This window comes from Cenococcum geophilum (genome assembly GCF_001692895.1).
Source record: "Cenococcum geophilum 1.58 unplaced genomic scaffold K441scaffold_12, whole genome shotgun sequence".
NCBI lineage: Eukaryota > Fungi > Ascomycota > Dothideomycetes > Gloniales > Gloniaceae > Cenococcum > Cenococcum geophilum.
The window spans coordinates 463,816-486,052 of record NW_027137570.1 but is presented as its reverse complement, the minus strand read 5'-3'; the positions used below and the strand labels follow the sequence as shown (position 1 = coordinate 486,052).

Sequence of the window (22,237 nt, the reverse complement as noted above, 5' to 3'; positions counted from 1 at the left end):
GTATTAAGTTAGTTAAATTGCATATTAAGTAGGTCAACTGCGTGTTAAGTTAGTTAAATTGCATATTAAGTAGGTTAACTACGTGTTAAGTTAGTTAAATTGCATATTAAGTAGGTCAACTGCGTGTTAAGTTAGTTAAATTATATGTTAAGTAGGTCAACTGCGTATTAAGTTGGTCAATTGCGTGTCAAGTTGGTTAAATTGCATGTTAATTACGCGAAACGCGAAAACCAAAGTCTACTTAAATCTCATCCTGCGAATATTTTCCCGATAAAGGTATAGAAGAAGCGCTTAAGTTACTCCTATCTTTTTTAACCCATAAATAAGCTGATTAAATATTTAGGATATTTAGGATCTATAGCCTAAAGGTCTCGTACTTAGGTGACCTTAAAGACGCCTATATAGATAACAAGTCCTACCTAAATTATTAATTTACTAGCAGAGGTCTCCTTTTACGCCCGTGATTGTTTACCAGTATATCGTCCTAATTGGTGATATTTGCTGGCTTTTTGAGACGCTGTATATAGGTTAGTATTGGCCGTAAGCTTTTTAAATACACTAATACTAAAGAATAGTAGAAATACTCGAATCGGCAGGTCCTATCTAAATCTACTTTTACTAGACGCTATACCCACCTAATCTACCAGCGTATAGTAAGTAGAGCGCTTACTGCCCTTATTTTAATTATAGAGATTATTAGATTTAACGCCCGCGTTAAAGCCGTTAATAGGCTTACTAGCGCGCTAAGTAGCAAATATTAACTTATCTAGAAGGTTAATAACTTTAAGGTCTAATTTAGGAATAGCTACTATAGGCTCCTATAAAGTAAGAACGGCAGGAAGGCCTATTCTTATAACTTCTTCAGCTAATAGCACTGGTAGTTTAGTCTTATCTACCTCATCTGCCTTATCCTCAATAGTTTTGCCGCGGGCCTTAAAAACGGCTCTTAATTCATCCTTAATATCCTTAATTACTACTACTGCCAATAAGCTATCGTATGTATACTGCGTCGCCTAAAAGGATTATAAATAGGACTCCTAGGCTTAAGGTGCTTTTAGAGGCTTTAGAGGCCTTAGAGGCTTTAGAGCTAAAGATATACGACGTTTTTTAGGCGGTATAAGGACAATATTTTACTAACAATTTAATAATTAAATAGACGTCGACAATATTAAAGCTTTTTAATTAACTACACTATATACTATAGGCTTCCTAGCTACGTCGCTGCTGTTTACTATAATATCTAAGCGTCAAATAAGGCGCCAGAACCCTTGCCGCCGATCAATATACTGACTTAAGGCTTTAATACTAAGCTCTACACGGTATAGAGCCTCTAGATTAGCTTATAAGGCGTGTATATACGAAAAGGCTATAAAAAAATTGCCACATAAAGGGATGACGGTCGGCATAGTTATAACGGTTTAGAACATCAAAACTGCGCACAGACGAAATTTGTTAGTATGCTGACCGTTATAACCCTATTACCTACGTTATTATAAAAATTAATCTATCCCTTACGCCGTTAATATAGGCGCAATAACTAATGAGCTAATTAGAACCCGTGTATTTAATTAAGGTCTTAGTAAAAGGAACTTATATATTTTATTAATTTATTATAGCCTAATACTATAGTAATAAAGCTTTAATTTGATATATATTAACTCTATTATGGCTTAATTTGATCTAGGTGTTCCTACTAGCAAGGCCCACGCTAATAAAGTGGTATTTTATATAGAGGGCAGCCGTATTAAGTCCTTAGAGGACGCTGTCGTCTTGCCCATTCCTTACTATCGCGAGATTTTTGTGTTGTATTTACTGAAAGTTCTATAAAAGGCTTCTAGCGTACCTTCTTCTCTATTATAGAGCCTCTGCGTGTAGTAATGCAAGCTATATAGCTTGGTTACTTAGAGAAGATCCAAATAGGCTCCTGCCCGTGCTTCTCCGCCAGTGCCTTATATATATCCTTTTCCTTTATTATAGCGACGCGACTAGGGGGTTTAGTAAGATATTTACTATAGTTAAATAAGGCCTTAACAAGGTCCTCGCGGAAAGCTTTATAAGTGCTGCGCTTTAGCTAGTAGCTAGGAACAGATCTGGTAGAGAGTTTATAGCAATTAACGATGGTTATATTAAGGAGGAAGTGGAAGAGAGGCCTTTAGGACTTTAAGTGCTTCCTCTGTATATTGTAATAAGACCTTAATTAATTGGCTTAGTCAACGCCGCCTATAAAGTAATTGTATATATTAATAAACTATGGGATTAAGAGCTTTTTTATAGCTTGGTCGTCAAAGACCTTTTGTGTTTGGTTAGCGCCAGATACAGTTATAGTAGGGCGTTGTTAAGTTCGCTGGACCTTAACTCTACCTGCGATATATAACGTTAGAGAGCTTGTATAGCCTTATATGCGTAGCACACTTACTAGAATTAACCGTACTTATAAAAAGTATAATGTTGGCGTCCTTTTAAGCAAATTCTATAACGGAGCCGTCTTTAGAGAGTCTTCCATATAGCTTACCCTATTTAATTTGGCCCGAATGCACCAGCTTAAGGTCTGCGAGTGACCGATTAATCTACTTAGGGCCCTCCCTTTATGACTGCTTGGCAGGCGCAGTGGAGCCGTTCCCCTATTCCTCTATCACCTTACATCTTGTTTTGGTTGTTCGCACTATTCCTGCAGCCCTGATTCCTTCCTCCCGAAGTTGGTTAAGTAGCTTAACACTTATAAAAAGGTTATCCAGCCAGATAATATGCTTATGCTTATTAAAATATTATTTGCCGTTAAGTTTCTATAGGAGAAGATCTAATACTACTGCCTGCGTCTTTAAAAAGCCTTTTTCCTTTATCTAAAACTTATCTAAATTAATGGGGCCCTTCTTGTTGCCTTTTATATACTAGAGCCAGTCTAATATATAGCCCTAATTGGCTATAATTTATATCTTAAAGCCTTCTGGTATAGGCTTAGTTAGAATATTAATAGTTTTAAAAGCTTGGCCAGTAAACCAAGTAATTATCTTATTGACGGCGAGGTAAGTTCTAGGCGTCTAATAGAGCCGGAAACGGTCGCGTAAGGTGTTGCTAAGTGTAACAATCTTATTAAAAGGAGACTCTTTAGCCTTGCTGCTTGGATCTTTGGGTAAAGATATATAAAGCTTTAAATTAATTTGCTGCTAGTAATCCTTACTTATATTTTCCCTAATAGTAAAATAATTAACTCCCCTCTTATAGTTCGTTTTGTAATAGTCCTTAATGTCTGATTCTGGTGATAGCCCTATATAAATTGTCACTGCTAAGTATGTAAGAAGCTCCCTTGTAGTAGTTGGCTTCCATTTATAAGGTCTCTAAACTTTCCTCCTTTTATCCTTATATTTTCGGTAGGGATGAAGCCTTGTATACTCGTTTGTATAAGCCGCTAGCTCTTTAAGCAATTTATCCGTCTATATAAGTTTAAATAAGGTAAGAGGATTGGTTGGATCTATGTGGGGTGGTAGATTTGGAGCACTATTAGTAAATGGAAAATTAATAGGTAAGGGATTAAAATCTAGTAGTGGCCAGGGCTCCGGTGGTGGGATTTTAGCCTGTTTGTTCTTTAGAACAATATATTGATCAGGTTGCACAAGATCTGCGTCATTGGAAGTACGTTTACGACCCATTGTGGTGATATAATTAAGGTAGGAAGCTATGTAGATTCTATGCAGAGACGCGTCGATGTTTTTGGTGTTCGCGCACGGGCCACATTTCTATTGCGCCTTAACGGCGTAAGGGATAGAATTGTAGATAACCCTCCGCTTATGCAATATATCTATCTTGCACGCCTCTGCAAGCCGTTATGGAGGCCCTAATAGAGTTGCAAGCTCCTGGAGCTGCGGAGCTTTGCGAGACCTCTGCCGAACGAAGCTCAGGGGGAGACGTGCACGGAGCTGTAACACTTGTTGAAAGGGGCAGTATTCTAATGTTCCAAACCATTCTCGCAGTAAGCCCAACTAGGAAGGCGGTAGTAGCCGACCGTCATAACTATGCCGACCGTCATAACCCTATCACCTACGTTATCTAGAATACTAAGGGGCGAGATACATCGTCGTAAAACGTAAGTTAGATTCTCAACGGAATCTTCGTAAATTTTAGACCTAAACTCGGCCGACTGCCTATATCCAACTTTTTATATAATAGAGCTATAATATCGCCATAACGTAGAGGCAATAGAGAAGACAAAGGGCTTTTACCTCGTAGTATTTTAGAGATAATTAAACCTAGAGAAGTACGTAAGTTTTAGCAGTGAGGCAAGATTGCGACAAAACTACTAAAACTAACCGACTACCTATATCTAAATCCTTATAAAATAAAGCTACGATATCGCTATAACGTAGAGGCGATAGAGAAGACAAAGAGCTTTTACCTTATAGTATTTTAGAGATAATTAGACGTAGAGAAGTATATAAGGTAGAGTAGTAAGGCAAGATTGCGGCCGACGAGAAAATGCGACTGACGAGAAAATGCGACCTTACCTCAGAAGCTCAGACCAAGAAATCGATTGCGGATATAGGAATATCCGCACCGTCCGCTAAGCTGATTTAGGACGGTAATCGTTTTCTTAGTCTGAGGGACTTTGGCGAGATTTATAGGAAAACCTAAACACCGTTTATATGAGAAGACCTCATTAACTTTAACGAAATTGATCTACCCTCCTATAATACCTGTCGACATAAAAATTACACCAAATTATAGAGAAAAGCCTACTCTATAAGTTATGAGATCTTTAGCTCCTTATACGCGCGTGACGTTAAGAGGAATTCGTCGCCGTAGAGGCCCCAATTTGTCGACCGTTGAGGTCACTCTCAGGTACCACCTTATGACTCACCACCTTGTTCTCGTATGTCTTACTACTGTCTCGGTCAACGACACGGTCTACGACTCGGTCTACGATACGGTCAGCGAAGTAGTCTACTACCTATTTTCCTTATGTATTTATAGAGGCTCTAGAGCCACATTCAATAGACAGAGTTCTTCTCAGTGACTTGTCCGTCCGACAGTTATGAGCCCGGGCCATCTACTGCATCATCTTTGATTTGAAACCTGATTACCCTATCGTCAACTGAACAGTAGAAGCCTCAAAATGTCCTCTCAACAATCCGAAACCCTTATTACGACGCACACTGTGATCCTAGCAGGCCCAAAACGATTGGGACCAATGGATTGGTGTCGTCAAGTATAGAGCCGACGGTGAGAATGTATGGGAGTACATCGATCCGGATGTCAAGAAAGATGATCTACCTAGACACAGAGCACCGTCAGAGCCATCACCATCAGTTGTTAATCCTCAGAAGACTACGTTCTCAGCCCTCGATGAAGGCGAGAAGGAAGAGCTTCGAGCATTACGAAAATAGTACGACCGTGCTTACAAGCGGTATGAAAAAGAGGAAGCAGCCCTCAAGTCTCTACGCACCTACATCATCAGTACTATTTCCCGTGACTACATCGACTACACCTTCGAAGGAAATACCGTCTATGATGTCCTTGTGTCGCTCAAGCAGGCTGTCGCTCCGACCGACGATGCTCGGAAGGTCGACCTAGCCACCCAATATTTGAAAATGAAGAAAGCCCCNAAGAGTCAGAATATCGAGAANTGGCTCCGCGAGTGGGAAAAGGTGTACAACGATTGCAAGAAGGTTAAACTACCTGAGGTAGATGGCGATCGANCAGTCAAGGACTTCGTGTATGCCGTCGAATCTGCCTCATCAGGATGGTCAGAATACTGGAAAAACGAATTACAGAACCTTGAGAGGAAGAAGGAAAAGCTACCTACCCTTCGAGCCATCATCGAGGTCTACCGAAATCACCGTCGCTTGGAGTCTGCTCAGGAGGCAAGGAGCCAGGATGGATCCTATGCAGCCAGCTTCAAAGGAGAGCCAATTAGCAAGCCNAAATCAGACGCTGAGTCAGAGAAGAAGGATTGGAAGCAGTGCCTGTGCGGAAAGNAGCACCCGTTCAAGTACTGCTGGTATTTAGTTNAGTCAATTCGACCGTCGGGTTGGAAACCAAACGACTNAAAAATGCAGTCAGTAGAGCAGAAGCTTGCTGAGGCTCCACCCGAATTTAAGGCCTTGATCGACCGATTGAGGAGCCAAGCCTCATCCGACAAGAAGCNAGAGAATGCAGAGAATGCAGAGCAGAAGAGCTCACCCAGCAACCCACTTGGAAGCTTCGCAGTTNATNAAGCTGGAGCTTATGTCGCATCAGANTACGCTCTCCGTGATAGTGTAATTCTNGACCCTGCGACGACCTTGCATGTCATCAACGACAGAGNAAGATTTATAGGTGATATCCGATCGGCTAGTGAACAGTTGTATACTGGATCTGGTATGGAAAATATCGAAGGCTTCGGAACAGCTGAAGTCACGGTTATCACCCCAATAGGAAAACAGAAGATTNATCTNATTGAGGCTGCGTACGTACCAGGATTTCACACGAATCTAGTTTNTAATCAAAGACTNAATAAGAAAGGTGTCTTTTGGCACAATGAAGGGAACTACCTCTACCGTCGCGGTGGCGAGAAGTTCGCATATTGCGGATATCACCACGGTCAGATAACCCTCGAATATAACGAATTGAAGCCGAGCACGACGGAGGACGCGTCCTTCGCGGCTCAACCGACGGAGCCTCTACCGAATCAAAAGGTAGATGGACGGTTTTCGCATAGTCGACTCGGACACGCAGGAATTAATGCGGTCGGGCGACTGCCTAAAGAAGTAACTAGAGCGGTTGTAGAAGGCTCTACGACCGTTGAATATAAGACTTGTGTTAGCAAAGCTCACAAGACAGTATCAGAAAGGACGCCTCAGGAAGAGCTTAACGAGACGTCACAGGAAGAGCTTAACGAGACGCCAGAGGACGAGGACGAGACTCGAGTGGATATCGGTGGAAGTCAACAGGTGGATTCCGGAGGAAATCAAGTTCAAGCGACCGATCGAGAGGAGCTCAATCCTCAAGACGATGACGCAATAGGCCCGCGAGCCTCAAAGGACNATCCTCCACCTGGCCTTCCTACCCCAGCTCAGTCACCAGAGCCTCAATCAACCGCATCAACCAATNAAGGATCACGATTCGAATATATTCTAGAAAAGGAAACCCGCCCAAGGCAGGGGATTCGAGACGATATAGGCGACAGTAAAATTGCAGAAGGAGGACGACGGAAGAAGCAGCTAATGCGACACCAAGCCTACCTGACTGATGTCGATCAGCGAATACACAGCGAAAGGTTTCCGATTCTACCTAAGAACTGGAAGGAGCTTTTGAGTCACCTATATAAGATATTAAGGATCTAATTTGATTCGATTTGGATAACATTGGACAAGGTAACTCTATGGAGGATTTCTTTATCTCAACACCAAATTGCTATCGTGACTTTTTTCTATTTTCTATCCAGCTGTTCAGTCTTGACTGAGCAGCTGGGGGGGTGTGTCGACCGTTGAGGTCACTCTCAGGTACCACCTTATGACTCACCACCTTGTTCTCGTATGTCTTACTACTGTCTCGGTCAACGACTCGGTCAACGACACGGTCTACGACTCGGTCAACGACACGGTCTACGACTCGGTCAACGACACGGTCTACGACTCGGTCTACGATACGGTCAGCGAAGTAGTCTACTACCTATTTTCCTTATGTATTTATAGAGGCTCTAGAGCCAAACATACAATTAGACAGAGTTCTTCTCAGTGACTTGTCCGTCCCGACAAGGTTCAAATCTACTACTAATTGCTACATGGATCAGATGAAATCACCTCATATTTGCCAAGCGCGAAACGATTACGCCCACGCCAATATCTTGCCAAACCACGGAGTAGAAAAACACAGGGGGTTGGATTTTTGGCTATCGTGCCAAGAGCTCAGCGAAACGAAGCTGAAGGAATTAAGTATACCCGCTACGGAGCGCTGCAAAAAGACCTGAAAGAGCAGCTCCCACCCAAAATTTATAGCTCTTACCTCAGCCAAGCTCAGACCCGAAGAACTAACTAGCGGACATACGCATATTCTGCAAGCGGATATCGCTAACCTTTTTATTAAAAAATAATCTATAGACTAAGGGGCTGTTATAGACTTATTAAGCGACGCGACTTATTATAAATAGTAGTTAACGTCAGCTAGATCGTCAGCATCGTCAATAGCGATACGAACCAATACGAACCGATAAAATATCGGTACTCCGAAATATATAGAGCAATATAAGATCTACCAACACGGCAGCACTAATGGGATACTAGCAACCCCCCATAAAGTCGCAAAGATTACAAACGCTCTCAGACAATTAAGTAACGAGATTTCAAGTTGCCACTACAACCGCTAACTCCACAAACGTCAGCAACCTATGATCACCCAATGACGGAGAAGACCGCTGCTCCGTCCTCCACAGCCCCTACTTGCCCCCCCTTGCATAATAGCTCTAAACAAGAAGATAACTAAGAACGCTAAGCTCTGAACTTGAAGTATAATACAAAAAGCTAATGCACTGAAGAACTATGGCACGAATACTCTGCACGAAGATCAGCAAGATTAGCAATACACGATATTTTAGCCGTCTACATTAGATAAGACTTTATCGGCTGCACGAAGCTACGTACGAAGCTCTACACGAAGCTTATAGCACGAAGCCCACCTTACAGAATATGCTTCTCCGTACGAAAATCTACACGAAAATGCTCTGCTACGATAGCTACTGCAACCGTAATAAAGCTCTGTACGAAGCTCTACACGAAGCTCTGCACGAAGCTCTGTACGAAGCTCTACACGAAGCTCTGCACGAAGCTCTGTACGAAGCTCTACACGAAGCTCTGCACGAAGCTCTGTACGAAGCTCTACACGAAGCTCTGCACGAAGCTCTGTACGAAGCTCTACACGAAGCTCTACACGAAGCTCTACACGAAGCTCTACACGAAGCTCTGCACGAGGCTCCGCCGGGCTCTGCACGAAGCCCTGCGAAGGCTCTGCACGGGGCTCTGCTAAGGCTCTGCACGAGGCTCTGCTAAGACTCTGCACGAAGCTCTGCACGAAGCTCTGCATTAAGCTCTGCACGAAGCTCTACTAAGGCTCTGCACGAGGCTCTGCCCCCTAGCAGTAGTGGAGGCATTCCGGGCCAAGGGAGGATATTTGCAAGGAAGGACCTAAGTATAGCACCTACTAGGTGTTGCAATAGCTTTAAGTAGTAGATATCTACGTATCTGTATAATTTTATCTATATTAGCAGACTATTTAATAAGATACAATACATGCTTAGGCTTTTAACAACGCGTTTTTTAACTTTAACGAAATTAATATCAGGACTAAGCAATAGCCGTATTATAAAATTTATACCATTTAGAAGCCTTAAGTCTTAAAAATAATATATGGACTTTTAGTAATAATAACGCGTTATATAAATAAATGAATTAGATATCCGCAATCTCCGTTTTGCGGATTTTGCTTAGGATTTTAACAAAACTCGCCAAACCCTCTCAGACGTGATTTTGCAATTCGGAAGACGGCGTAGGTTATTCCGATGCTAGCTAAAAAATCGCGTCTGAGCTCGCTGAGGTAAAATGCGACCGACAGAAAATACGGCTGACTACCCATATCTAATATTTTATATAATATAGCCACGACGTCGTTATTTAATATAATAAATAGAGAATCTAAAGAGCTCCTACCTCGTAGTATTTTTATAATAACTAGATGTTATAAAAGGGTCGAGATACGGCAGTGAAAAAGGTGATTTTTGGTGTATTTTAACGCTCCGTTACCACCCATAAGCTCTCAGACCCTCGGGGAGAAATTCCTCTCGGTGTGGTCTAATTGGTCCAGGAGTCCATAGGACTAGGGTAAGGTCCACAAGCGTAGTGCTAGCCCTTAGCACCACGCCGTGGCGCAATTTCTCCCCGGGGGTCTGATTTATGAGATAAGGAGCTGACTACAGGACAAACTTCTAACCCTAAGTTGACTATGATACATAAGGATATCCCCCATTCACCCCACCTTATATACCTAAATTGAGGTGCTTTGTAAGGGTGATTGATGTGCTTAAGGTCTTGAGCGCCCTCGTTACCTTCATCGTTATCGGTGACAACTGACAATCTGTGTAATAATGCACTAGAGCAAGCTATCATCAACAAGGCGAAAAACCGACCCATTGGTCGAAACTGCTTAACAAACGATCAAATTAGTATCAATCGATTTCTCTAAACAAGGAGACTATGAAGGTGCCTTTGCCCTTGCTGAGGGTGGCCTCAACAGGGGTGCCGGGCCCAGAGTTGCCTCCATCGCGACCGATCGACAGCGACCTTTGCGGACGCAGTTATTATCATCTTTGATCGCACAATTGACTTTGTGCATGCTGCGCTGGCAGCAAGGTCCCCGGACGACTTTGTCGCCCACTGGGTTAAGTTCTGCCCTCGCCGTCTAGAAGTTGCCAGACCTGCGGAGGATAGGCCTCTCGGATAATAGACCTATTAGCTGATAGTGTCCGGAGACTATCCGGATAGTCTCCGGATAGTCTTGGCAAAAAACCCTAATATACTTACACTTGTAATGCACCCCCCAATATTAAATAAATAATTTTTCTATTAGTATGGATTTATAGAGCTTATAAAGCGCTTTAAAATGGTACCACTTTTATCTAAATATCCTAAGGATAAGTAATATTATATAGATATAAAGCTTATAAGAGCTCTACGGAATAAGGCTTAGGGGAGCCCCGCACGGAGCTCTACTAAAGCTTAGCAAAAGCTCCGCACGAAGCTCTGCGGAGGCTCCGCATAAAGCTCTGCACGAAGCTCTACACGAAGCTCTGCACGAAGCTCTACACGAAGCTCTGCACGAAGCTCTACACGAAGCTCTGCACAAAGCTTTTATATAGAGCCTCCGTAGTAGAGCCGTTGTACGCAGAACCGTCGTACGCAGAACCGTCGTACGCAGAGCCGTTGTGCAGAGCCTCCGTATATAGAGCTTCGTGCAGAGCCTCCGTATATAGAGCTTCGTGCAGAGCCTCCGTATATAGAGCTTCGTGCAGAGCTTCGTGCAGAGCTTCGTGCAGAGCTTCGGTGCAGAGCTTCGTGCAGAGCTTCGTGCAGAGCTTCGTGCAGAGCTTCGTGCAGAGCTTCGTGCAGAGCTTCGTGCAGAGCTTCGTGTAGAGCCACGTGCAGACGTGCAGACGTGTAGATGTGCAGACGTGCAGACGCTCGTACGGGCGATCAATTGCAGAGACGTTTGTAGAGACGATTTGGACGTTCGTACGGGCGTTCGTGTGGGCGATTGATTGATTGATCAATTGTATGGACGTTTGTAGAGCCGTTTGTAGAGACGTTCGTACGGGCGTTTGTATAGACGTTTGTATGGGCATTCGTGTGGGCAATTGATCGATTAATTAATTGATTGTATGAGCGTTTATACTAGCGTTCGTGCAGACGATTGTAGTCTTCCTAGTATATAGAACTTGTATTTTGGGCTTGTTTTTGAAGGCCTTATAAACGGTTTTGTATAGGCGTTCGTGCAGGCGTTCGTGCAGGCGTTCGTGTAGGCGTTCGTGTAGGCGTTCGTACAGACGTTTGTAGAGACGTTTGTAGAGACATTAGGGGAACAATTAGGCTCTATTACGGATGGATTCTGTAGAGCGAGAGGAGGGCTTTTAAATGGAGGTATCGGCGAGTTAAGTGGTGGTATATTAGGGGGCGATATACCGCGTTAAAGGCGATACAACTGTTGTCTACTAGGCAGGCTGGTCTACCTTTATAAATCGCGCCTATTTTCCCTTAGACCCTCGGAAGGGAATCCACCTTAGTGCTCTGTAATTGGCTGCTAAAGCTAGCGCAAGCACTAACGCCTGTGGCGTACGGCGCCGGTCGCTAATTGGCTTAGGAGTTTGCAGGAGTCACAGGGGTTACAGAGATGTGGCGGTGCCAGCCGCTGATTGGCTCAGGAGGCGAGGTGGATTTTCTCTCCGAGTCAATTGAGATAATGGGGCTGAGCCAAATCAAGGGGGGTGTCGATCTACCACTGTCCTATTATTGTCAGCCTAGTAAAATAGAAATACTAAGCGCCTTTAGTAAGTATTCCCTATTATTATAGGCACTCCTATTTATCGTAGATGCTAACTCTAAGAGATAACATGATCCCAGCTCAATCTATTAGCTTTTAACTATACTTGAGAACACACGATAACTGTCAAAAAAAATTAAGAACATTAATATCCATTAGCCCTAGAGACTGCAACAGCGTCCCAATGCTTGCATCCGTCGCCCACTATTAGGTTGACTTCCTCTACCATAACTAGACCTCCTTGAAAACCCCCACCTCAAACACATCATTTAACCGGAAATCCATCTCCGCAACCTTCGACCTGGAAAGCTGGCGCAACCAAATAAACGCACCAAGCGCAAGTCTCCTCACGAAGCTCGTCTCCGGCTTGGGTTTCAACTGCTCCCTGCCGATGACGTAGACGACCCCTGCTTCGTACGCCTTCGCCATCGCCTCGAGTCTCTGGCGAGTGGTTTCATCGCGATGGTCCGGGGGGTTGCCGGGCATTCCGCCGTGGCCGGTGATGAAGTTGCGGAGGCGGTCGCCTATTAGCTGGCCGAGGTTTTGCGTCACCACGTGTTCGTTGAACCCGTGGCGGACGTGGACTTGGAAACAGTTTGGTATGGAGGTGGTAGTGATTTTGTATTGCTCCTCTGGGTCAACCTAGGTTTGCCAATGCGTTAGCGTCGTGACGGGATGGTGTTAAATGGCGTCGTCTGCGTGGAGCACTGGGTGACGTACCTGAGGCTTCGGGAGCGGATGCAGATGAAACAAGATTGTAAGCTCGTGCCGTGCCTTGAACTTGCGGAGAAATTGCGTGTAGATGGCGGGCGACATATCGCCGTCTTTGTCGAAAAATATTCCAACGCCTGTGTGAATATCAGTACTTCGTTAGTCTCCTAAGGTTCTCCAAAACCTTTGTGTGGAACAGAAGGCTTGACTGACCCTTGATCTCCGTGAGCTCACCACCGCCTTCTCCCGGGCTCAAGCATGGATTCTCTTCGTCATCCATAACCACCAATTGTCCTAGTGAAATCCTGTCCGATGTTTCCGCCCGCCACTGCTGCTCCTTTCCGTAGCGCCATACGAAAAGCACTATGGAGAGGATGGCTGTCAGCATCAGCGTGAACCAAGCACCGTCAGGGACCTTTGTGAGCGCTGAGGAGAGGTAGAGGCCGTCTAAAGAAGCGAAAATGAGGAAGCCAACTAGAACAATGACAGGGTGGATCCGCCAGATGATGATCGCTACTACTGATACCATGCATGTTGTGATGAAGGTGACGAGAACTACGCAAGTGCCGTAAGCTCTCCCTAATCTGGCTGTCTGAAGGAAGAAACTGGCGTTAGTCTCACGAATTATTTTCTAAGAGAAACATGTCATGGGCTCACATCGTTATAAACAGCAGTGACAACGACCGTACCAATCATCAACAACCAATTTGCCAACGGTACATAAACTTGCCCATGAAACATCGCTGAAGTATGTAACAGCTTCACCTTCGGGAAATAGGACAGATTCATGACCTGCGAGATCAGTTGGAATGTGCCAGTGATCAGGGCCTGCGAGGCTACGATAGCGGCGAGGATCGAGATGATGAATCCTAGCCAGAATAGTCGGGGTGGGGCCGACTTGAAGAAGGGGTTAGAGTAGGCGCTGGGGTCGTCGCTGATGTATGCTGCCTGGCCGATGTAGGCAACAAGTAAACACGGGTAGGCAAAGCATAGCCATGAGATTCGGATCGCCCTGTTACGGTCAGTTTTCTAACACGAAGCCGCTTCTCGAGTGGCATGGAGATGCTTGGGGATGATACCTCCGACTAAAGGCTCCAAGGTTGGCATACATAGCTTCGACGCCTGGAAACAAAGGCAAAAGGTTTGTTAGTGATGTCATGATTCGATACGAGTCAGCCACTAAGTAGAATCCGCACCTGTGAACGCCAAAACAATGCCGCCCAGAGATCTCCATCCTTCTGTCTTGTTCCGGACAAAGTATTGGCCCGCGAAATACGGCGAAAATGCTTTAAGAACGGTGTAATCATGCGTGGTGAGATTCTAATCCCCCGTCGGCCCTTATCGTTAGCGAGACGCTAGGAGCTTCTTTTTTGCCATGCCATTGGAGGGTGCCTACATATATGCCAAACGCAAAATTGAGGATGAGCCAGAAAATGACCACTGGCGCGAAACACACTGCGACCTTAGCAGTGCCGAAGCGTTGCACGAGAAACACGAGGACTAGAATGGCGCAGGAGACGCCAATTATCGTTGACGACGACATGTCGGGCCTTACGATCTTCAGCCCTGCGAATTTGGCGTTAGTCTAGCCATTGGAGGCGGGTACATATTGTAGGGGATTTTGCCTTGAATGGCACCAAGGACTGATTGTGCTGGAGTGAGTACGCCGTCTAATCTAGCTATTAGCAATTACGATTTCACTAACCACTCATCATCTCTTCCCTTACCTGCGATCATTAAGCACACGCCCACCACGGCAACCCCCTTGAGGATCGCATGCGCTAATGGATGGGCTTCCAACACGCGCCGGAACTCCCTATTCGCAGGCCGCAACTCCGTGCTCGGGTAGCGCATGCTAACCATCCTCACGGATCTGCGATCACCATCCGTGATGTTTGCCTGAGGAGCACGCCATCAGTCGGCCGTACAGTAGAATAGCTAGCGTAGGAAGAGGAGAGAACGGATGGAGGATAGATGGCGCCTCACGTATCTGCACAACAACGAGTAGAGCGCGAATACCCCCCCGCCACCCCGGTCGTCGGCAGAGAGAACTATAAGAACGTATTTTACAGACACCATAAGGGTTAGGCTCCATATGATCAGCGACAAGACGCCGAGCAGGTCGTCGTGGGACGGGTTGGACGTGAAAGTAGACGAGTACACGTAGAGCGGGCTAGTTCCGATATCACCATAGACAACACCGATGGATTGATAAACAAGACTGGTTAAGTAGAATGCTTCTCAGTGTTCGACCGTGCAAGGCTCTTAATTCTACCAGACTTACAATAGTAGAACCCATCCGCGAAACTCCTTCGCCAAATATATTAGCAGCGGTGGCGCAACGGAAAACCAAAACGAACGAAGCTGGTTCTGCGCTCACCTGTCTTTCCTGAGTGTCTCCTTCGTGGAGACTGGAAGTCCCCGAGTCCAGCCCGCCCGCGGTGCCGATATCATCCACTTGATACTCCCACGGCTATGAGCCCGCGTCTTTGACATCGCGGACGACAGACGTGGCGATTCTGAGGTCGGAGTTGTTGAGGTCGCTGAGAGAGATGTCCGTCATGGTGGGTTCAGGGTCGAATAGAGAGGTGATGAGAGCTCGGCTGCAATTCAACGTCCAGCGAACCGAGAAACGCACAAGAAGGCTCGTTGTATATACATTATTACTTCGTCTTTGCAGCAAGTTATCCTGATAACTGATAATTCGCCGAAACTTATCAGCCCAAGCCACAGTATTGTGGCTGCATCTTGGCAAGGCGGATTCAGAACCTCGCCGACTAAGGGACACGACAAGGCAGTCTTTTTTTGCCTGCTCTTAAGCCACCGCCCGCTTTTTCGACCAGCTCGTCGAGAGAGATCAAACGTACTTCACGCAAGGTTCTGTTCAGCTGTAAATATAACCCTGGCTGGCGTCTGAAGGGCATTGGTCATTGGCGCGGTCGAACGGTGCGAGGCAGACAGAACTCCACGTAGTTGGCCAAATGGGAGTTCCCCGGAACAATATACAGGTGCTTGCACACTCAGTTGCCCAGTCCACTGCGCACGAGGTGCAGAGGTAGCCACAGTTGAAAAGAGGCGCCTGATAAAGTACTTTGGAAGGTAAGAGCTGAGTGGTGCGCGCCGATTGGCCGTCTAAACTCCTATCCTTATCCAAAACACCAGCAACCCACAGAAAAAAGCAACGATGAGCGGTGGCTTGGCCGTGTTGGTCATCGTCTCTATAAGGGATTTAATTACCGCCATCGCCGCGAAAAGCGGATGTGGTTTCCTCGACCAGACGTTCGTGTTGCATTGGTGGGATGTCGGCCGCATCAGTGATGGAGCTCAACGGGACGAGTCTGAACCATCACTTCGATTATTGACACTTACTGAGACGCTCATCGCAGCCTTTGTTCTAACTTGAGCAGGCCTTTAGAGTTCTCCGTTCACCCCACCTCATCCGTCAAGTCCGTGTCGCCATGCACCGTGCGGAACCAAACTTCTTGCATTAACGTCCCTCGCGCTGCTATTATTGACGATGGATCCGTTGTCGATTGCAGCGGCATCCGCAACTCTGGTGAAGCTGTGCACGACAATATCGACGTCGCTATACACGTTCATTAGTGACACCCGCGTGGTGGACCAGACCCTTGAAGCGTTCCGTAACGAGATCGACGACTTCTCTGGCGTTTTGGTGTCCATCGAGTCCAGCCTCCGAGACCCCACCCTGACCGAAACAGCGCTGCGTACGACGACGGGGCGTGAACGGCCGCATTGGGAGAAGGCAAAGAGATCTATGAACGACTGCCACGCGACGTTAGAGAGACTGAAATTCGTGTTGGCACGGGTGAATGGAGAGCATGGCTTCCTTCACCGTCCGCGGAGGCAAATCAGGCTGGATATGAACTCCAAAGAGATTGTGGCGCTGCGACAGCAGATTCAGTCATACAAGGCCACGATGGATCTGTCCCTCCAGGCAATCACCGTGTGGGTTCTATTCTCTAGCAATCTTCAATGAGAACCGTATAACTGACGCCCATAGATCATTGATACTAACCGGTCAAAACTCCAACGCGAACGTCCTCCACATGCTTGGCGGCCTGACAAAAGACATTCGAGAACTTCAACGGGGCAGGCGCAGCCGCCCCTCCCCGCGTGCGGAGGCACGCGGTGATGGCGACAGCAACGCTCGAGTGATAGAAAACTTAGGAGACTACCTGAGCTCAGCACGGTCACTGGTCATTACCGCGCCAAGACTCAGCGTGAGTCAAACCGATTCCGATAACGAGGAACGGCTCGAAGACCAGCGTTCTGAGTTCGAGCCGATGGACGGCTCCAGGATGATGACAAGCATCAGCTCCAGATCTTATCCGGAAACTGATACACAGAACAAGCCGGACGAGGCCGGTAAAGTTCCGCATGAACCGACCAGCGAAAGAGCTGCGCATGGAGATAGCTCAGATTCCACCACAACAGAGCCGTACCATTCGTACGTCCTACCAAGAAGGAACGCATCACAGCATTCGCAAATCCGGCTCTCTCCAGAAGTGCTCATGTTTATCGACGAATGTGAAAAGGTCGAACGCTTACGCCGCGAAGGAAGGATACTGAAAGCGTCGCATCTCGGCATCGCATTCCTCAAAACGCTGGTCCGACGGGACGTCCCGCCGGAGAAGTGGGACGACATCGAGAAAAACATCCTCCATGCCGATGAGCGAGGACTGGCAAGCTCAGTGCATGGCTTCACGGTCCTCCATCTCCTAGCCCTAAATGACCTAAGCCAATATATAAAGGTTCTACTTGCGAAAGGAGCAAACTACAATGCCGTCGACCGAGACCACTACACGCCGTTGCATACCTCCTGCTGGTGTGGCCACCACGTGACACCCAAGCTGCTAATCGAGGCTGGCGCGCGCATCGAAGCGAAGACGAAAGACCATTGCACGCCACTGCACTTTGCATGCCAGGGAGGACATTATGAGACGGCCAGGCTGCTCGTCGAGAACGGCGCTGATCTAGAGGTGAAAGACCGCGACCAGCGCACGCCGTTGTCTTGTGCCTGTCGCAACGGCCACTTAGAAACGGCCAGCCTACTCATCGAACGAGGCGCCCACCTCGAGGCAAAATCGACAGCCTACTTGTCGCCGTTGCATTACGCCTGTGGGAACGGCCACCCAACGACGGCCAGGCTGCTCATCGACAAAGGTGCGAGCGTCGAAGCCAGGTCGAAGGACAACTGCACGCCACTGCATATTGCCTGTCTGAACGGACACTATGCAACGGCTAAGGGCTCGTTCGGTTGCAAGTTGCCTCCGTTACAGTATCTGTTCGATCTGTGCGTATTTTAGCGTCGCCCATTTTATAATTAGTGGCGGCTACTACCGTGGTTCAGTTGAAGCTGTAATTAAGTCGATCGTTCGGTGAGCTTCCAGATGAGGCTCCAGATTTGGCTTCGCACAATACATGATTGATTTTAGTAAGCGATTCAAGTGACCCCCTCTGCCACTAGGCCTCTATCGCGACTCCCTGCCTTAGTGTAGTAATAGAACCTCCTCCTCAACCAACGCCCTCTCGTCGGTCAACGTTTTTTACACCTTCGCCAACCTTCCGTACGAGCCGCAGCAGAGTTACCGCGACGCCCGCGACACCCGCGACACCCGCAACGCCCACAGGGCATAGGAGGGCGGCGCGTTTAATATGGACAAGTAAGATAGAGAAGGCGATATTAGAGGGCCTCGTTAAGGCCGTTAATAAAGAATATCGCGCAAATAGCTCTTACAAAGCTAACGGCTGAAAGATTACTCTCACTCGTACAATTACTATTGCCCAGTAGCCCCTTACTGTCAGGCAAATTAAGAGCAAGCATAATAACCACAAGAGGGATTAGAAGGTGTAGATAGAGCTCTATAGCCTTTTTAGTTGGGGGTGGGACAAAGCTAAAGGCGTACCTATTGCCAGTAAGGAAGTTATAAAGGCCTACTTTAAAGCCCATCCTAAAGCTATAAAGTTTCGTAATATACCGCCTGCCTTCCTAAATCTACTATAGGAGCTATTTAAGGGAGTCCTGGCAATAGGTAGTTATGTAAAGTCGATTGATAAAGCAATTAAGAGCTGTATAAATCCTAAGCTTCTCTCGACAGTGGCCTTATAGGCGCCAGATTCGGTAGATAAGGAAGCTAAGGATAAGGAAGATAAGAAGGAAGTAGATAAGGCCTCTAAGTTAGAGTCAGCTCGCAGCTCTATTAAAGGCCGTTAATTAAGCTTACCTTTAGCTAAGCGCCCTAGTCCTTCTAGTACACCTAAATCCTCCTCCTCCTCCTTAACACCGAGCCAACCTTCTTTACTAGCTATATAGAAGCGGGCCCTTAAGCAGGCTGCTAGAGAAGTTAAATCTAATATAAAGCGCCGGCGAGGAAGACAGCAAGTTGCAGAAACACTAGAGGAGACGGTAGAGAAGGTAATAAGAGAGATAAGGGCTATAAGAAAGTTAATCGCCCAGAAGTCTCCTTAAAAAAAGGCCTCTATAGAATTTATCTATAAGTTCAGTCACCTAGATCCTATAGAGCAACTAGCTATTTTATAAGCTTTTAAGACGGAGTCTACTGCTAGGTTATTTCTTATAACGGCTAAAGTTATAAAGCTTCGGCGAAGCTTAATTAACGATATTTTAGCTAGCAGGAAGGAAGGCGCGTAAAAAAGCAAGCTTTAGGTAAGATCTGAGCTTAAATATATAAGATTTTAGGTGAAATCTAGGTGGCTCTTTAGGGCCTTTCTATATACGCAATTAGTAAGCAATATATAGAGGGAGACTATATAGATTTTTATAGTAAATATACCCAAATCTACCGTATATTCTTAATTAAATTGGCCTACTAATTACCTAGCAGTAACTCTCCCACATAAGCTCCGTAATCTTATCGCGTCTTTAGTTTATAACTATATCGCTTTCTACCTCTATAAGCCCTACGTCTTCCTTATTTATAACCTTATCCTCTACCTTTAGATCGCCATCTAGATTATCTAGATTATTTATATTTATAAAGTTATTGTTCGGATTCACGGGGGGGGGGTTTTAGTTTCAATCGATTTCTTCTTCTTTCTTCTACTTCTACAGGTGGAATTTGGTGGATCTCCTGAGCTCGCTTAGCTTACGTGGTAAACCTAATTAGTTATAAGCAACCGTGTCTACTATATTACAGAACCTTATTCAGACAGTTATAAACTATAGCCAAGGCGTATACTATATCCACTTATATACTTAAAGGAAGGTTACGCCTACCGGCCTTAAAGTACCGGAAACGATTTTTAAAGACTCCTATAGTACACTCCACTACATTTCTTAGTGCCACGTACCGTAAATTAAAGAGCTCCTTTACGTTCTATAGCCTTATATTTGCCTATACTTATTTATAAAGATAATACCGTACGCCGCGGTAGGGAGTTAAAGTTATAGGCGTGTTAGAGTACCTAGTATCCGCAATATAGTATCTACTAGGTAAGGCTTTAAATCCTTTAGCTTTTACTAAATTAATAACTCTAGAGTTATAAATAGAGCCCTTCTAACCAGCTAGAATATAGAGGAAGTTTATCTAGAAATTAATAACTATAAGAATATTCTATAATAATCCTCCCTTCCTTCTACGCTATAGAGCTTGCCTTATATACCCACCCAATACGGAAATAGGTAGATAAGTACCGTTAAGAGCTCCAATATAATTAGCAAAGAAAGGATATTATTTAGGGTCATTAATAATCTCTTCTAGAGTAGAGTTTATAGGAAGCCGAACGACTTCCTTATATAATTTTAGAAGGCTAGAAAGGACTTTATACACAGCTCTACGAGGTAGTAATTAATACTAGAAGTTTAGCTAGTAGGTAAATACTTACTAATAAATTATTATAGATAAGTGTTAAGTTACCTTACTTAGTAATCTATATAACGAATTATTACTAAATATTATTAGGAATATTAATAGCTTCTTAGCCGCTAATAGAAGTTTCGTGTCCTTTAAGTTGCTATATAGTTATAACCACTTAAAAAGCTTCCTAAACACCTTAGGCCTTATATAAGTTATATTTATAAGTCGTTACTTATAGCTATAGAGCAACTGCGCCGTCCACCTTGTTCCTCGCCAGGTATCAGTATACTAAGTACAAACGCCCCCCAGAAACAAGCCCATCGCGATCATGAAGGTTAAGATAATAACATCATATACGGCTTGCAAATGCGACAGCAGTATCGCGATCAGGGTGTGTGGAGTCGCCATATCATAAAAAGTCGTCACTTGGGCGCGTATGCAAGAGCTCTAGATTAAAACAGAATATATAACGGGAGCTCGAAGCTACATATTAAAACGGTGCCAAGAACCTCATTACAACTACTGTATATAGTATAGCTTGCAAATTTAACGCGCTTACCGATATGGAGGAGCTCCATATTCAAACGGCGTCAGATCTACCGAACAACACCCTCATTTTGACATTTAAGCTCCGGTTCCGTTACAATATGGAGCCTCCATATTCGTAACGGAGGTGCAACCGAACGACCCCTAAGCTGCTGACGGAAAAGGGCGCGGACGTCAAGGCGCGAGATCGTGACCAGCGAACCCCGCTATGCTGTGCCAGCTGGAACAACCACCACGCTGTGGCCAAGCTGCTCCTCGATAGCGGCCGGACCTCTAAGGCGTACAAGAAGACTATCGAGGCGAGAATGACGCACAACGCCACATCCCTCCACATCTCCTGCCAGAAAGGCCACCTGGAGACGGCGAAGCTCCTCATAGAGCACAGCGCCAACCTCGAAGCAAAAGACAAAGATGGCCGAACCCCGCTCTACCTAGCCTGCCGGTACGGACACCACTCCGTGGCCGCGCTGCTCATCAGCCGCAGAGCCAACCTCGAAGCCCGCGACAAAGACCAGCGAACCCCACTGCGCGTTACTAGCGAGCACGACCAAACCCACATCGCCATGCTGCTCCTCGATCACCAAGCGGACATCGAGGCCAAATCCGCCGACCAGGGGACGCCGCTGTACGCCGCCTGCCGCAACGGGCACGACAATACTGCAAGGGTGCTGATCAACAAAGGCGCGAAGGTTAACGCGCAAGCCTTGAAGAACTACACACCACTGCACATCGCCTGCCGGCACGGGCGCGACGGCATCGTGCAGCTCCTGCTGGACCACGGAGCGCGTATAGAAGCGAAAGAGAAGAAACAGCGCACGCCACTACGCGTAGCCTGCGAGTACGGCCACGAGGCGACGGTGCGGATGCTGCTGACTCGCGGGGCGAACATCGAGGCCAAGTCCGAGTTCGACTACACGCCGCTGCACAGCGCATGTTGGAGCGGGCACGTTGGGACGGCGCGGCTGCTGGTGGCGAGTGGCGCGAATACGGTAGCGAAGACGATTGATCGTCAGACGCCATTGTCGATTACGAGGAGATATAATCCAGCGGATGTTGTTGCAAAGTTAGAAGAGGTGCTAGGAGGC

At 46.1% G+C, this 22,237-nt stretch overlaps 3 protein-coding genes across 3 annotated transcripts; 2 read left to right on the top strand and 1 right to left on the bottom strand.

Moving 5' to 3' along the window:
• Positions 1-12,054: 12,054 nt before the first annotated feature.
• Positions 12,055-15,264, bottom strand: K441DRAFT_704266 (putative potassium transporter 5; the record flags this gene model as incomplete). Its single annotated transcript, XM_067653527.1, has 11 exons — positions 12,055-12,699; positions 12,778-12,905; positions 12,982-13,360; positions 13,426-13,780; positions 13,848-13,890; positions 13,965-14,088; positions 14,165-14,334; positions 14,394-14,438; positions 14,496-14,667; positions 14,755-14,989; positions 15,149-15,264. The coding sequence occupies 11 exons, from the start codon at positions 15,262-15,264 to the stop codon at positions 12,289-12,291; spliced, it is 2,178 nt and encodes a 725-aa protein (XP_067506163.1). The 3' UTR covers positions 12,055-12,288.
• A 919-nt stretch (positions 15,265-16,183) lies between these two features.
• Positions 16,184-18,265, top strand: K441DRAFT_37247 (ankyrin). The gene is made up of 3 exons (XM_067641462.1): positions 16,184-16,734; positions 16,790-18,167; positions 18,229-18,265. Exons 1-2 carry the CDS (start codon positions 16,286-16,288, stop codon positions 18,093-18,095), a joined length of 1,755 nt encoding a protein of 584 aa, XP_067506162.1. The 5' UTR covers positions 16,184-16,285; the 3' UTR covers positions 18,096-18,167; positions 18,229-18,265.
• A 3,285-nt stretch (positions 18,266-21,550) lies between these two features.
• On the top strand, positions 21,551-22,147 carry K441DRAFT_477320 (ankyrin; the record flags this gene model as incomplete). The annotated part of the gene is made up of 2 exons (XM_067641886.1): positions 21,551-21,682; positions 21,863-22,147. Coding segments are annotated over 2 exons (417 nt in total), but the record flags the coding sequence as incomplete, so codon positions are not given.
• Positions 22,148-22,237: the final 90 nt, after the last annotated feature.